Source organism: Barbatula barbatula (assembly GCF_947034865.1).
Source record: "Barbatula barbatula genome assembly, chromosome: 9".
Classification (NCBI taxonomy): Eukaryota; Metazoa; Chordata; class Actinopteri; order Cypriniformes; family Nemacheilidae; genus Barbatula; species Barbatula barbatula.
In genome coordinates this window covers 18,807,947-18,826,226 of record NC_136772.1, presented here as the reverse complement: position 1 = coordinate 18,826,226, position 18,280 = coordinate 18,807,947, and the positions used below count along the sequence as shown (strand labels likewise).

The window sequence follows — 18,280 nt, the reverse complement described above, 5'->3', positions numbered from 1 at the left end:
TTCACTACACTAAAGCTACCACCCTGAAAAAGTTAAGCTACAGCAAAATGAAAATGTAGCTTACTACATGTAAGCTACTTTTTTATTTAAATTTTGAACTGATTACTTTCCAAATGCTATCTCAGTAATCAATCAAACACATTTGCATAATTATTCAGAAACAAAGTTTCAGGTATGTAAGGGGAACATTTTTGAGGTATTTTTAGTAATGTTTTATACCAAATGCTTACAGTACATTTAATCCATTATTTTAACAAAGAAGAATAATGACATGTAGACAGTACAATAGTATCAACATCAACAAAACCTGCAGAGGTTGCATCTGTGATGGCTTATTACAAAGACTGTTAAAACTGTTTACACAACAATTGTATAATGTTGTAAGATATACTTTTATAAAAATTGATTTACAAAAATCATTAATTGTTACCGAAATATACAAGAATATAAAGAAAACTATCAAAGAACATTTAACCCCACTTAAACACTCAATGACTTAAGGTTAAACATGAAAGGGTCTCGCTACACAGCACAATAAATCTTGCTTACATCGTGTACGTAAGCGGTTGGTTATAATGAACATTGTGTCTGCAGCGCACTTCACAGCTCTCAATCATCGGTTAATCATGTAGATGCCTTTGATTGTCCAGTGTATTCATATGCTGAACTGTGATTGGTTGTAATGCTCACCACTGTAGCAAATCAAAATGTAATGCTCTAATCGACATTGGTTCCGTTTTTTAGATCGTGACTGTCGTAGTTAGTTTGAATATCTTGAATACCTTTAATCTTGAATTTGGATGATATTTTGTTCACCTTGGTGTGATTTTTCCATGGCCTAATTAATTTCAGAGTCTGACCCTGATGTAAACTAAATGCATGTTAGGAACCGATCTCTGTTATCTAATTATTATCTGCTAATAGAACCTAGCGCTCACTTACACAATGAAAAGTTGTTCAGGAACCCTAAACCCAAACCTTAATGGTTAGACTTTATTAAACTACAGTGCCTTATTCTTGTGTATCTCTAAATCAGCCAGTGCATTCTCCCGTGCAGCTGCGCTGGACTAATGCCGAACGCTTTGTTCTGCGAGAGGTTAAATCAGATGTCAATCACCATCAGTAGCAAATAAAATGTTGGGGTGGCACCCATTTTTGCCATTTGGATGTCACTCAGATCCGTGTATGTTTGGTGGTGGCTGGTCCAATATCAGCGATCCTAAGCAGCATTTCTGATTTGCGCTTGAGGTTCAGACATGCTATTTGATTCAGAAAACAGCCAAGCTAACACCAGGCTACTACATAGAGAAATGTAGTTAAACGAGTAGAGTCACTTCTTGTAGCAACTCTACTGCGCAACACTGGACATCATAGTTTTAATTCCACATTGATCCCCTTGGCCCATTGTTACAATACAGTACAATACAATATCAGTATTGTTGCCATACTGGAGAGGCAAAACTGCCCTAAAAACACAACAGATGAGCTGTTGATAAAAAGGACAATAATGTTTACATTTCTAAACCCATTTTAATGCATCAAGTCAAGGCAACTTTATTATATAGCGCATTTTACAATTTCCATTGTTACAAAGCAGCTGTACAAGAAACATATTGACTATAAGCAAAACATGTAAGGTTATAAAAACAAACAGCACACAGACACACACACACACACACACCGATTCAAACATATCAACACACAAAACACTCCACACACACAACATGCACCAACACACACACACAAACGCGCACAGCGGCTATCACCGAGAACCACACACCCAAGATAAGGAGAGAGAAACACAGGTCAAATATTAAACGGACTATATATTCCTATATGAAGTGTTAATTAAATAAAACTTTAAAATTCTAATTCACAAGCCTTGAAAGTACAAACATTCATTTTGTATTGAATTTGATTTCTTATTTTCTCATCTATATTATTCTTTATTATTATTCTCTATTGTTTTCCTATATATTTACTTTATAAGTTATAGATTATATTCTTTTCTTTCTATTTAATTATAGTCTACATTCTGTTGGATGCTGCGTTTGTATTGTCTACACAAGAAGATTACTTCGAGTGGTCTCGTTCTCAAGGTTCTAAATAACGTCACAAGACAATGTTGTGAAGCTTTGAAACTTCCCACTGTCTATGTTGGTATAATAACACCTGCTCAATGTGTTTCTAGTCAGACGAAGTTAGAATGATGAAGTCAGACGAAGTTTGACGGAGATAGAGTGATTTCAAAACAGAGTTCTAGACAGAGTTTGGCATCTGGACACAGCTATGTTTTTCTCTCTACAAAGTTGCTCATTTTATTAACATATCTTCATCCCCTGCCTGCTGTTCCCCCCTCTGACCCCTCTGACAATCAAGTCTGCAGAATAGTTAGATCTATCAGTTTTGGCATATGAAGAAGATGGAACTTCTTCTACTACGGTATCATTTAGGATCAATAACAAGATAGTATCTATCTAGATCAGGGGTCTTCAAAGTTTTTCTGGGCAAGGACCCGTTAGATCAGAGATGCATGGAGCAGGGCCCCCTTAATACGAAATGTGTAAACAGATCTATTTAAATAGAAATAACCCTTATTGTCACTGCACTATTATGTTAAGACATTACATTACCACTATTATGCATTTTATTGTTGCACATTCACACTTTTCTGTGTATTATTTTATTATTAATATAGATTGTTTGATTATTTTACTGTGAGATGGACAATTTACTTGTCGTGAACCTTAGTTTTTATTAAGGCTTCAATGAGATGACTGACCCCGGTTAATAGCACAAAGACTAAACTGTAAAAAATTGTACTTACTGTAAAGAAAAAAACTATAAAATAGCAGCCTCATGCAAAGCTTTCTGGGAACCAAAAGTAGACAAAAACAGAAAATGATAAAATAACAGCCTCATGCAAAGGATTCTGGGAACCAGAAATCACATTTACATTTTTACATTTAGTCATTTAAGCGGTCGCTAAATGACTAAATGTAAAAATATAAATGTGGATTTCTGGTTCCAAAAATAAAACGCCTGCTAAATGACAAAGTGTAAAAATTTAAATTTCTGGTTCCCAGAATGCTTGACATAAGGCTGTTTTTTATAATGTTTTCCGTAAAGATAAAGACTTGTAAAGAATGATTAATATTCATTTATCTTTTAACAATCTGTTGCCAATAAATTTGATACATTTAAATCTACAGTAAGTTATTGGCAACTAGCTGCATAACTACAGCGAAAACGTTTACAGTGTATTCTAGTGGGGGTAGAGGTTGTCTCTAGATGCGAAAGAAATCAGTGAAGATGTTATGCATTCTGTTGTAAAAGCAGGCCGTTTTAATAAGTGTTATTCTTTTTCTTTTGCTATTTTGTAAATCTGAGCTCCGTTGTCTTTCTCATGGTAGTAGTTGTTTCTTTAGAGCATCATATCTGACAGCAACATGCAATGGGTCGGCATTATTTGTGGGGCTATAACTTAGTAACCAGTAACAAAGGTCAAAGGTCATAGGTTAAAATAGGATGGTGGTTTAGTAGTAGGCTTAGTATGCAGGTTGAAGTGTCAAGAGTGAGCTATAACTTAGTAACCAGTTATACTACAAGTCCACAATGAATGCCCTCATACCCTAGTAAAAAAAAGCATAACAACTACTTTTTGCCCAGGTGACCACATAAATGCACATATTTAGTCTGTGAGTGACTTAATGTTCTCTTTAGTGTTGACCAAGAGACTATTATTTTTGTATGAAGGTCTGATGAAGTGGGTTATTCATGCTTTCTCTGCAGCAGCAGACGGTATTGGCAGTTTGGGAAGCGAGCAGAGCCACATCAATGTGCCTATGGCGGATCCTGGTGCCTGGGCAACTGCCATGAATAACCTGGGCATTGTGCCGATGAGCCTAACTGGGCCACAGCTGGTATCAGGTAAGGCTCTTCACCTTTTCACCATTTAGCTAATGCTTCTGTTCCACAGTAGCCCTCTGTGGATGTTAATGGTAGGGGAAACACAAACAGATATTACAGCAAGGTTTCTATTTTCCCCTCTCTGGCAAGCTGCAAAGCCACCAGAGGCCCAAGCAAGGTACATGGCCTTTAGAATCATTGGACACTGGATTTTACGTTGACCTATGTTCCAGTTGGTTGAGCTTTATTCTTCTGCTAAGATACTGGATTGTTGTGGCTTTCAATAGCTCAAGGCCTGTCCTGATGATGGCACCCTTTTTCTTTTAAGACAAGTGATTGGTGTTTATCCTCACTGTCTGTCTAAGAGCTTCACTGCTGTCTCTGATTGGCCACTGATCATTTCCAGCCCTCTGAATTCGGTCATCATCAGCTGTTGCTCCAAATGCCATGTACATTTGTGCAAGTATGTGTGTGCCGGAAATGTGTCTTATAATCAAAGTTGTTTGGTAATTTTTTCTAAACAAGCTGTGAAGATGTGTGGACTAATGGAGTGCTTGGCAATTTGCCTTCTTCATACACTGGCAGTTTACCTTTCCTGCTTTACTGGTCCTTGTGTCAGTTTTTCATACAAATGAAGTCTGTCTTGGTTTGGAACCTTTTATAATGACTATCACGTTGGATAAACCATGGATTGAGGCAAATTAGACTAAGATTAAAATGCATGAGCCGATATTTCGGATCATGATTATTTATGAGACGCTGGGATGGCACTCGTTATTTGAATTGCATATAGGATTTTATTGTTCTTGGGTGATTTCAGAAATCATCTTACAATGTATATTAAACTATTATTCTCAGCTTTCCTTCTAAAGCCTCTGTTAATACGCCACGGCTGAAAGAAACACTGAAATTTTGTACTTCTTTATACATTTTTTTTACTTCTAAGCCAACCCTTAGCAATGGGGTGAGGATTCCTGATCTTACTCACTGTTGGGTCAAGACCCACGATACACGGCCAAAATTACTTGTGGAAAATCCCAATATCTATACAAAAGAGTAAAAAAAGTCTGACTAGAAAGAGAGTTTTGTCAAACTACAGCAATAGCCTTTGAGAACAAACAGACTGGAAAGTACTATTTAGCTATTATGTTGATAATGTTTATAATGTATTATGTGAAGATTTTCAGCTTCAAAGGAATGTGTGGAACAAATTATGTTTTTTGTCAAATATTACAGATTATGCTGAAATGAGGTTTGTTTTAATTTCCCCCAGCATGCTTCCAGGCACACTTCCACATCACACATATTGCTTATGACACACACACACACACACACACACACACACACACACACACACAGCTTCTATCTTGTCCCATATCTGCTCATAAATTTGCTGCTCAAAGAACAGATTCTCACTCGCACAATTTCTCATTTCATTCTCTGTATTTCAGGACATTTTCTATTTATTCTAAATGTTTGTTTGCACCAGTTTATTAGAAGACATGCTTTGCGAGAACAAAATATATTTTTTTCAGATGGCTTTAATCCCACTGGATTGGTGAGGCACAACAATGAATCTTAGTCTAAATATAAATAATGTTTCTGCAGTTACGAGTTGCCTTTGTTTGGGTTCCATTGTGTTGCGCTTTAGACTGAGCATGCTGGGAGATTTAGGTTAAAAATTGGTGTAAGCTCTGAATGTATGAATCCACATATTTACCAAAGATTATATAAGGCTGTTTTTAGTGAGAAAAATAATAAAAGCCAGATCAGGCTTCACCAGAAGCAGTCATGGCCTACATTCACAATGTGTTAACAGAACACATTGTGTTAACAGAAAGCTTCATCCTATAAACTGTTAACAGAAAGCTTCATCCTATAAACATCTCATCAGGATGAAATTCAACTAAATATTAACGCGTACTGTTATAATCAGGGGACTGCAAATTAAATCTTTGTGAATATCTCCCCTAAATGTTTACTATAGTAAACATCTCAATACCAAAGGCCTATCAATAACATTGACAAATGTGTCGTTAGATTTTGGAATGAATTCTATATTAACATGCCAACGAAGCAAAGTTGTTCAATCCAGATTCACACGTTCGATACAGATACACAAATGAAGACAAGGGTTACAAATGCAAAAAAAAAGTTATAAACACAAAAGCTGATTTAACCTTAACAGAGGCTGGAAGCACTTGAATCTAGGTTTTTACTGTGACTCATCTGCGCTGGTGTCTGAGTTATTCACTGTCATTCTGGCTGCTCTGGATAATTATGCATCACATATTAGCTGTGGTGAGCAATGGAAATGTGTCAGGCCAAAAAAAAAGCTGAGACAAATTTCCTTACAGATTATATATTTGGACTGCAGGCCCTGAGGGTAATGGGCATGCTGCTCTGCATTTGGTAATAGTGTTTTTGATGGGCTCTGATTAATGGCATATCACCTCTTTAATGATGAGCAGATTTGTCCTACAAATTTTTGTGGAAGCTGCAATCTTTGTGGTGATTTCTATGGAAAGATATCTTGAAAAATGTGACAAAATCTGTTTTCCTGTGGCTCAGTGGTTAGAGCATGGCGCCAGGAACACCAAGGTCCCAGGGGATTGCACATAGTCAAAACGAAATGTATAACACAATGCAATATAAATTGCTTTGGATAAAAACTTCTGCCAAATGCTTACATATAAATACAGAAATACAAGATCTGGGGTTGGCGTGACAAGCTAGTTTGAAACAAAACACTCTATTATTTTATTATGGATTATGTCCATATTTCCTATATGTATGGAGGATTTCAGTTTGTTCACAGAGATGGCAGTGCTGTTCTTAACTATGTGTTAACTACAGTTTTATGTGCTATATTTCTGAACTTAACAGATGCATTTACTATTGTTGAATTATTGCATTCCTAGTATTGTGTTCAATGGAAAAATAGCAGCACACAACTAGAGTCAAATACTTCTCGACAGATTCTTAAACACTGTAGCACAGCTTTTGTCAGAATCCTTTCTTTTTATACCGACATGTATTCTATTTATTCTTAATGGCTCTTCTCAGAAGTTTCAAATTGTAAATCACTTTATAACCTTCCACTTTTCTATTTTCCATCTTCAGACTCCATCTGCATACAAGGTTTTGACCCCAATTTAGGAATCATCACCCCAATCAATCCCATGATGGCTGGGATCAGTTTGGTACCTCCTCATCCCGTGCCAGCAGAACTTCCAGTAATAAAGGACATCATCCACTGCAAGAGCTGCACACTGTTTCCACAGAACCCCAGTAAGAACCACAACACATGAATAAGTCTGAATGATATAATAATTGTTATATTATGTTATTATATTGATATCTATAATATATTGATGAATGCTACTAATTTTATGTAAATGGTAAACATATAAACTAGTCAAGTCAATTTAATTTATTTAGCGCTTTTTTTACCATTTAATAGTGCAGTAGGTAGCTAATAGATTCTTTGCTGTCGACAAGTTTTTTTTATGGAACATCTGTCAAAAGTTAAACAGTATTCTTTGTTGTTATGTAAGGCGGTTTTCGGTCCAATGAGTAACACTTCTGTTTTGTCCGAGTTAAGAAATAAAAAATTGTTACTCATCCAGTTTTTTATATCGACTATGCATTCCATTATTTTGTTTAACTGCTGTGTTTCGGGAGGCTTCGAGGAAATATAAAGTTGAGTGTAATCGTAACGGCAGTGAAAGCTTTCTCCGTGTCGCTTTATTACATCTCCATGTATAGTTAGAAGAGCAGAGGCCCTAAAACTGAGCCCTGTGGTACACCACACTGGACTTTTGATTTGCGTTACACCTCATTGTTTATTGCTACAAATTGAAAAGGGTCGGACAAGTAAGATTTCAAAGCTATTCCATTAATGCCGACGGAATTTTCAAGTCTATGTTAGAGTGGTCTGCTGTGGTCAATGGTGTCGAATGCAGTACTACAGTCTAGCAGCATCATTAACGACGCCAAAAGCAGATAATTTGTAACTCTGATCAAAGCAGTCTCTGTTTTTTTGTTGAAACTACTTTTTAGAGTACTTTAGAAATGAATGGTAGATTTGATATAGGTCTCTAGTTAACTATTTCTTTAGGGTCGAGTTGGACTTTTGTGACAAGGGGCCTTATAACAGCCACCTTATATGCTTTAGGCACATATCCTAGTGTCAGAGATTAGTTAATAATGTTTAGAAGAGGATCTATAATTTCTGGAAGCTTCTCTTTCAGTAGATTTGTACAATATGTATAGGGTCTAGCATGCATGTTGTTGATTTAGATGATCTAATGATTTTAGACAGTTCACCGTGATCTACAGTAGAAAATAATTGCAATTGCTCCTTAGGGGAGCTGTAGTTGGTTGTTTGATCAGCTAGTGTAGCCTCTGGATGCATAGTTATATTTTTTTCTCTAATATCACTAATTTTATTTGTGAAGTAGTTCATAAATTCATCACTGCTATGCTGATATCCAAAATCAGAAGTCACTGACGAAATTACTATCTATGCCTTTTGAAAGAAATGTAATATGTTCCACTTAAAGATTTAATTACTGTAAATCTAAATCTGATAAGAATATACATTATTAAATAAACTCTTCAATTACAGTTAGATGGTTCATGTTAATAAACTTTTTACATACATCTCCTAACCTAGAAATTAGGCAGAATATTTCAAATTAATTAAACTTTTTACAATTTTAATTTTCTCTTTACTCAGCCCCATTTATATGCTGGAAATTTTTTTTTATCACATTTACTTGATTAAAGTATTGTTGAGTCATACACTCTGACTGCAATAATCAGGCTCTTTGTGATTCTTGCAGATCTTCCGCCACCCTCCACTAGAGAGAGACCTCCAGGGTGCAAGACTGTCTTTGTTGGTGGACTTCCTGAAAATGCGACTGAGGAGATAATTAAAGAAGTTTTTGACCAGTGCGGTGAGATTATTGCCATTCGCAAGAGCAAGAAAAACTTCTGCCACATTCGCTATAGTGAGGAGTTCATGGTGGACAAGGCCCTCTACCTCTCTGGTGTGTTTTTGTTTATTTATACACATACACATGCACATGCACATGCTTCTTGTTTTATTACTCATTTGATTAAAACTTGGATTTTCTCTTTACTTTGACTGCTGAAAGAAACACTCCATCAGAATTAATTTTAATGCTAGTTCCGACTGTTTTTTTTTCTGGTTATGTGGACCCGAAAACCTATGCTGTTAACAGCAGATTTTGGCAGGCAATGTTGCTGATGCAACAATTGCCAGATTAGCCAGTGGGGACACCAGCAGAGATAAATTATAGCACACATTTTCGACTAAAAATAGAACTAATAACCTAAAATCCACATACAACAAAAACAAAAGCAAGCTATTCTGATCATTCTGGACTACTGCACCTCAGGCTGCTTTAAAAGTGATATAGTTCACCCAAAAATGAATTTTCTGTCATCATTTACTAATCCTCACATTGTTCCAAACCTGTATAGATGTCTTTGTTCTGCTGAACGCAAAGGGAGATATTTGAAAGAACATTAATAACCAAACAGAATTCATTCCCCTTTTACTGAAATAGTAGGGAAAATAATTACTATGGGAGTCAATGGCGGAGTTTGGTTACTCATATTCTCGCAATGTGTTTAACAAAACAAAGGAATTTATACAGGTTTGAAACGACGAGAGGGTGAGTGAATGCTGACTGAATTTTTGGGTGAACTATCCCTATAAGGTCCTCCACATAACAACAAAATACTATAAAATGTCATCATATAAACCAGAAAATGGTCAAATGTTTTACTTTTTTTAAGCTGTGCAAATGGTTTGAGCACTTGACTAAACCATGAGCCAAGAGTCAAGACCAAAGAAATGTTATTGATGTGTGGAGAGGTGTCATCTGTGCGTGTTAGTGATAATGCTTGGAAAGACGACTACATCACAATTCATTTTCAATGAGAGTGGCGGAACAGAACAGTCAAATTAAACTGCCACGGATGAGCCAGTGAAGTACACAGCTCAGAGTAGAGGGGTGACGCCCACTGCCGCTCCAGAGGATGGTGCCATTTCAGATCTTTGACCAGATCCATCACTAAGACATTTCTTTTAAAATACAGTACTGGAAAATACTGCATGTGCTAGAATTCCATATATTAACATGTGACAAGAATTTGAATAATTCAGACAGATCAAATATTATTTAGCATTTAATATGTGTTCCTGTAAACTGTCACGTTACTTTTTTATGTAATGAATATCCCTGCATGATAGCTTTGTTTGATGATTGATGTTTGTTGTTTTAGGCTATCGGATGCGCATTGGCTCCAGCACCGATAAAAAGGATTCGGGCCGCATACATGTAGATTTTGCTCAGGCGAGAGATGATTTGTACGAGTGGGAGTGCACGCAAAGATTACTGGCACGAGAAGAACGGCATCGACAGAAAATCCAGGAGGAGCGGCTGAGACCTCCTTCGCCTCCCCCCATAATGCACTACTCTGAGCACGAGGCAGCTCTCTTGGCTGAGAAATTGAAAGGTAAGCTTTCCCACAGACTCTGGTGCCATGATCTCATCTAGCCTTTAAAGAAGAGATTTGTCATCATTAATATAGCACAGAGAGAAATTTGGGCTCTTTGGAAAAGCTTCAAGGCAGAGCTTTTATTCCTGTAATAAAGGCAGAATGTGGTAAAATGGTCTAAACTCCCAGGTCTGCTTCTCTTCAGACATTTCCCAGCTGTTTTTGACTGCCCTCTGATGATGTGACAGACATTAACGGGTGGCTACGTAGTTTTAAGGGTCATATGCCTCTCAAGGGTCCTCATCTCATCCGAGTCTGCATCTGCCCCAGCTGTTGTTTATTCTGCAGTACTGGTGTGCTTGTATGATCAGCTAGTTCCAGTGAGAGCTGATTTTCAATGAAGTGAACACTCCGTGCCAGGCTTCGTAAATGGGATTCCAAGGTTGACTAAATAGATTTAATTTGCTTTTGGTTGCGCAAAATACTTTATTATAATTCAGAAGACTACCCAAATTCTCTCCTAACTGACTCAATGGCATACATGTATATGAGCTTTTTACCTCATTCGAATACAAAATAGTTTTTTACCTGTCATCATCTTTTTTTATAGTACTTAAATTTGAGAGAAAAGTATTAATAATTTAGCGAAACTGGAAAGTAAACAAGCAGATGCGAATGCAAATTCTAATAGATCTCACTGGTTTGCACGCCTTGTTACTAGTTAACCTGTGTTTTATCCCACCAATGAGAACCAATGTCATTTAAAATATTGACAGCTGTATTGAAATTCATGCTGCGATATTTTCAGATCTGCCATGGGATCTTCTGCAAACCATGAGATGTGTAAAACATTAATTTTTCTTAGAAGAAATGTGTGCTTCATTTTTCTTAGTATTAGCATTCAACATGTTGTCCAGTTTTTAATATACAGGGCCCTCCACTATCATTGGCACCTTTGGTAAACATGAACAAAGAAGGCTGCAAAAATCTGCATGGTTTCTCGTTTTGATCTTTAATTAAAAAAATCTACAAAATTCCAAAGTAAAACAATTTGAAGTGGGGGGAATATCACATTTTGCAAACATTTATTTTCTCTAATACACAGTGGCCACAATTATTGGCTGCCCTAGAAATTCTTATGAGTAAAATATCTCCCAAGTATATTCCCATTAATATTCAAATTTTCTGAGCATACCAAGGTGAATAGAAACCAGTCCAGTCACGACTTCTTGTTGCACATGGAGAATAATATTAAGTAACACAAAATCATTCATCACAATGGGTAAAACCAAAGAATATAGTTCTGATGTGCAGCAAACGATTGTTGAGCTGGATTTAAAAGGAAATGGTTGAAACAGAAAAATTCCCATTTTCAACATCAGGGCAATTATCAAGAGGTTTTAATGGACTAGATATATTGCAAATCTGCCTGAAAGAGAATGTTTGTCTATATTGTCTTAATGCACAGCAAGATAATATTTTGTGTGGCCAAAGTTTTTTCAAAGAGCACAGATGGAGAATTGCAGAAATTACTTGAATTTTAGTGTCAGAAAAAAATCAAACAAAAATAAAGCAAAACTGCACCTCCATCCCCACAAGTTGTTTGGGACACTGAAACAAATCTTCTGCTCTCATGCAAAAATAAACTCCACAATGCCATACTGGAACTTCAAACAGGACTGGGGTCTATAGCCATATGAAATGAAAAATAGTTTTTTTGGCAGCAATAACACAATAAATGTTTGGTTCACACAGGGATAAAAAAGTGCCCCATTTCCACAGTTAAATATACCACCAGATCTTCATTGTTGTGGACCTAATTTTATACCAGAGATTCTGGAGATCTTGATCAGATACATGGCATCATGTATTATATCAAATTCAAACAGATATAAAAATCAATCCCTGACTTGCTCTTATAGAAATATTATAATGGGTCGTGGTTAGATCTTCCATCAGTACACTGGTTCAGAACAAACATCCTGATCACTGAACACAAAATCAAGATCCTGCCATAGCCATCCCAGTTCCCTGACCTGAACCCTAAAATGAGTGGGATGAACTGAAGAAAAGGGAGCACCAACATTTGAAGGATCTGGAGAAATTCTTTACTCTCAATGTATTCCCACACCTCATCAGACTGAAAAGAAAACACTGCTGTTTTCTTATAAATTGAGGTTGCAGAGTATATTAAATACAAGGGTGCGAATGATTGTGGCCAACATGTATGGAAGAAAAAAAAATGTACAATGTAAAATTCCCCCTAATTTAAATTGTTTTCATTCAATGAAATTTTGGAATTGCCTAGATTTTAAAAACAAAAGATCAAAACGCCTCCATTTATAATATTTACCAAGGGTGCCAATAATAGTGGAGGGCACACAGTTTTCAAGGCTCCACATGCTTTTTTTGTCACACCAACTGTCATTTTTATGTCACTGCTTGACATTCGCATTTATTAGCAACGTCACCCTTCTTGCTTTATTTCAAAGATAGTTTCTCATGCTTTGATTTGATTACAGCTTGCAGCACCAGGAAAGCAGTAGAGGTTGGGTTGTGTTTGACTGCCATAATTTCTATGCATAGCTCTCGTCTCACTGGAGAGACTAATTTCATTTATATGATGGGACTTGACTGCAGCCTCCCCCTCATCAACAATCACAGCACACTGTCAAGCACCTCCCATCCTCCCTGCGTGCAGCATCCAGAGATTCGAATCTGTTCTGATATTTATTGAACCCAAAGGGCATCAGAAAAAATAATCTCTGATGGGTCTCAATATTTCCACACCTGGCTCAGTTCTGTTTATCTCTGACATTCAGTTGCCCCTAGCTGAAACCTTCGCTTAAACTTAGACCATAAGGCAATTTAGAGATACAAAAATGTTTATTGACCATAACCAAATGGTCAAAGTATGACTGGCTAGCAAGGTTCATTCAACCACTTCTAGTAAATATCATAACAGCACAATAGTGGCTAAAAAACATATTTTTCCATTGATTGTTATTAAAAATGAAGAGGATTTATAAAAAAAATTGTAATATATAATACTGTAAGCAATATATGAATAGCAAACATTACATTGTAGTAATGTTTAATTAGGGATAGATTTTTATATATATTAGCAATCCACTGTCTTTTGATGTTGATGTTTCTGCAGCATTTTTAAAACCAGCCATCTACTGCTTTATTGCTGCATTTGAAAACCCTTTCATATGGTATTCATTTAAGAAGTCTATGGTTAATGTTTTCTGGCAAGTAAATGCTTATTGCGATATTATCCTCTTATGGAAAAATGAAAATGATTGCTTTTTTCAATAAGGCTACTCAGAACCAGCACTGACCGAATTGGCAGAAACATGGTGGCTTCCAGAGTGTCTGAGTTATGGAGAGGTCAAAAAACTGAATGCTGGGAATTTTGGGGGAGAGGTTGGAAATTTAATGTGTGCATTTCTGGTGGATGTTCTCATTAAAAGGCAGATTGTTAGTGAAGGCTTATTTGACTGTGGAAAGTATTTTTATTCTTGTCAGATGGCATTTTTGCCCTAGGGCCGGGAGAATTCAATTTCCTTTAATTAGCTGGGAAGTTTGAGTGCCATCTTAATAATATACCTGCTATTGCAAATGCTCAGGGTCCCATGAGATTCTCGCCCATTGCAGATGAGAATAATGTTTATTTAATAAAAAAGCAAAAATGAGTTTGAGTATAGCTCACATTTTGGGACCTAGAATAATGTTTTGCTATAATTCATACAGTGCATCTTGTTTGATGTCATTCTCATCATTGGCCCGAAAGGGGGTTTATCTCTTTGGTGAAATGAAGAAATAAAAGTCTGGTCAAAAGTGTACTGGTGAGCACAGATACAGGGAATGATGTTGTTGCTGTGTAGGATCTCATTAAGGGAGGGATCAAATTTACTGCCAGCCAGCTACTGCAGTGACTTTGTGGCAAAATTCAATTATTCTTCCAATTTCAGTAATGTATTTCACACAGGTCCACAGGGAGCAGATTACTGAAGCCTGTGAGAGGCCACACCGAACGCCTCATGTCTCGACTCCTCAGCATAGAATTACACTTCATGTTTAGACAAGAAAAATGCAGGGTTAGTTTACTGATTCACGAGCCGTGACTGAAGAGTCTGATGAGATGATGTTCTTCTCCAGTGGAATAAAAGACTATACAGAAAAATTAGAGTAAATTCGGGACCATGGATTTGAGGCCAAGTTGTGTCTTTCACTGTCCAGTTCTGTCCTCTAAATACTGCCCCTATCAAATTTTGTTTTTCTTAAATTTATATTTAATACCTAGAAAAGGATGCTGGCTTGGCTGAAAGTTTAAAAATGCCTTGAAATCTAAAGGTTGGAGGCACAGAGTTGTTTGAATACTTGGGCATGTTAAAGAGACAATTGAATTTTATAACTATGTAGTTATAGGGTGCTCTGGTGGATACTAGGACATTGTTTGATGGTTGGCAGATAGATAGATCATGTCAGTCAATTAGAAAAGGTACTAAGTCAGAACTTTCCGTAACCAAAGTTTGTACTGTACTGTGAAGTTGCTACTGTATTGATTTTCTCATTCCTTCCTCTAGATGACAACAAGTTCAGTGAGGCGACGACAGTGCTCTTCACATGGGTAGAAAGAGGCGAAGTTAACCGCCGCACAGCGAATCATTTCTACTCAATGATACAGTCAGCCAACAGCCACGTGCGTCGTCTAATGAGCGAGAAAGCCCAACATGAGGAGGAGATGGAGTTGGCCAAAGAACACTTTAAAAATTCCTTGCTTGCCATCCTCACACAATGTAAGATACCTACTGTCTTCACTGTTTGTACCCCAACTGGTTACTATGAGATTCTCATCTAGTGTTTCCATGACAACAGCACTTCCTTTGTACAGAGAAAGATGATATAGCGGTCCCTAAGTGGCCTCAGTCTCTGATCTGATTGCTGGACCTTTCGTGCTGATCTTGATATTACTTTTCTGCCAGCAGGAGTGAATGTTAATGTCCATAAGCGCCAATTGTTATGCTTACACCATCAAACAAGACAAAAGAAGAACTTACTCTGTTTCAAAACCTAGTGAGTTGCCTATGTATTCAGTATTTTAAAGCATCATAGATGAACTCCCTATAGACTCATTAGGCTAAATCATACAGCAGATGTATCATTTGATGTATTACTTAAAGAAAAGGCTTATTGAAAAGAATTTAATGTGAGATTCCCCGCGAAGCAAGATTAATGTTGAATTCATATAAGAAAACATGTAGGAAATAGTTCAGAATGGGGAAAAATATGTTGATGCCAATGTCTGGGTGTGTTTTATCACATTATTTGCATACCAATATGAATGTCTTACTCAAATGTCCCACTATTTATTTGACATTTGCTACTCATGTCGCGCCATTTAAGTTTCAGAAGACTATGCCTATGTAGGGTTTCGACAGCAAGGTAGATCACTAGATTTTGGAACAGAGCCCCAGTGTCTCATTTACATGTGTGCAGTACAAACATTGCATTCGCCATCTCAATGAAGTCACTTAGACAATATATAGATGTACAGTGAGGGATATGATGTTCGCTCAGCATTCAGAACTACACTAGCTGCCTAAGTCAGTGTGACCAAAGCCCATAGAAGGGTCCTAGGTAAGTACAGTCTCAGTGGAGGCACTCTGACCATATAGCAGATGTGGAGGTGTTCAACTTAACTTAAAGGTAGGCCCACACCAGATTCCCTCATCTTTATGCGTTCAAAAATACTGATTTGTTATGGCAACCTGTCAAAAGATAAACAAAGGAAAACTTTGCTTCTCTCAGCATATACCATATGCATGAAATAGTAAAAGGGAGATGTATTTCAAAATCATGCCAGCTGTACTTAAAAGACAGTATTTGTTTTTAACTAAACTGCAGGCATCTTGGGACAAAATAATAGCAGGCAACAGTTTACAAAGGGTCCAAATCTCAATAAATGCTAATCTAATGCAGTGGTTTTCAAAGTTGTCATGACAAAACCCTTCAACAACTTTTGTGGTAAAAATACACTAAGTGTATAAAAAGTTGAATTAATAGTAATTATTAATCAGATATTGATTAAGATGACTGTTCACTAGCTAAGAAGGTGGATTGAATATGCATTTGCATACACTGAAGTATAACTGCAAGATATGTTAACAGAAGCGAGATGACAGAAACCCTTATCATAAATTAATGTTAATGTTTTATCAGAACTTCTACAGAGAGTTTCATTGCACACATGTATTACTATGTTTATGTTCTGTCAAAATGTCCTGAAGTCCCATTTGCTTTCATTGCACATGAACATTACTAGACAACTTTATACAAAAATGTACATTAAGCTTAATGAAAAGAAGACTTCAGGGCTATTTGACAGAACATAAATATGTGAAAGGGTGATAAAGTTTTCCATGACTAGTTATTGTAGTTTGCCAGAAAATAGAGAAATTAAAATGAATGCATTCTGAGCTGTCTCCAACCAGTGTTTGATATTAAATAATACTATGTTACTTAGCAAATTGAAGACTGTTGCCTCCCTCAGTCTTATGGAATTGAATCAACAGCTAATGAGATGTAAGTACAACAGACACTATCAGGGCCCTCTCTGTGAAGTGTTGTGAGGTTCCTGATGTGTCTGACTTTAGCTGGCTTAGATGCAAAGCTCTACATAAATGGCTTGTCTTGTCTGACTTCCTTACCCACCAAAGTTGAGCAGATTACGGCTGTGTTCACCGGTGCCACCAGACAAAAGGCATGGGACCATTTCTCAAAAGCACAGCGCAAGAACATAGACATTTGGCGAAAGCAGTGCGAGGTTGGTACTGTATTTCTCCTCCCCTCTTGACATGCTGCCTACAATAGGGGGTCTCAAACTGCACACCCAAGGGCCAAGTTTGCCTCTAAATATTTATATCCTTAAATCTGGCTTGCAAGCCAATTTTCAACTTTTTAACGAAGCCAGTAACTGTAGCTGTATTAACTTAAAATTCATGCTTTGAAAAATATGTGTAAAGGGCTTTGTTGTCATTGTTCAACTGTTACCCAATAGAGAACAGTGGTTCCCGGGGATTTAAGTTTGAGACCCTTGCTCTGCACGGTACACTGACACGGCAGCTGTTTATATGGCCGTGTATCTTATGGCTTTTCATTGAACAGACCTCAACAGCAAAATGTACCAGATTTCTAGGTTTTGCTCTTTCAGGCAGCAAAGCTCTCCTTGAAATTGCCACCTACTAAGAATCATTGTTACCATGGCAACATATGCTTCTAGGATTATAATGATTCTCATCAGTGATTAGCTAGAATTAATTCTTAATTACTCTTCAATTTTGAACTAGGTCACTATGAGGGAAAATGAATTTGGATGTTTAATTATAATATGCATATATGGATATTTCCATGTAAATTCCTGACGTCTCTAGAATGTACCTTCTGAATATTTCCATTTTCATATATGCCCAGCATCACCAGCATTCAAAATTAATTTTAATGCAAACAGCATTCTCTAAAATATAAAAATCTGCCACTGGGGATGGAGCTTCAGTCTTTGCTCCATTCATATCACTTTCTAAATGACTTTAAATCATATGCAGTGATGTAATGACGAAATGTAAATGCAGAAATATATGAAGACTGTATTGACTAATTGTTTAAAGGCAAGTCTATTAAAGGATTCCATTTCAGTTCACAGTCGCCACAAGGTAAGATTTGATGTGATAAAAATGTGGTGCTGTAAGATGTGAGAAGTAGTCAGTATGCCACTTCTATGAAAAGTACATTTGTGATTACAATCATTTTTGGTAAGACTTTACAGTTTCAG

General features: G+C 36.8%; 1 protein-coding gene across 1 annotated transcript in view; it reads left to right on the top strand.

Annotated features, from left to right (window-relative positions):
• enox1 (ecto-NOX disulfide-thiol exchanger 1) overlaps positions 1–18,280 on the top strand; it is a 71,708-nt gene that overhangs the window by 37,946 nt on the left and 15,482 nt on the right. Inside the window, exons 3-8 of the mRNA XM_079463625.1 lie at positions 3,793–3,930; positions 7,033–7,200; positions 8,757–8,963; positions 10,228–10,461; positions 15,036–15,248; positions 17,169–17,275. Of these exons, the coding sequence (XP_079319751.1) occupies positions 3,793–3,930; positions 7,033–7,200; positions 8,757–8,963; positions 10,228–10,461; positions 15,036–15,248; positions 17,169–17,275 (1,067 nt within the window). The remainder of the gene's footprint in view (positions 1–3,792; positions 3,931–7,032; positions 7,201–8,756; positions 8,964–10,227; positions 10,462–15,035; positions 15,249–17,168; positions 17,276–18,280) is intronic.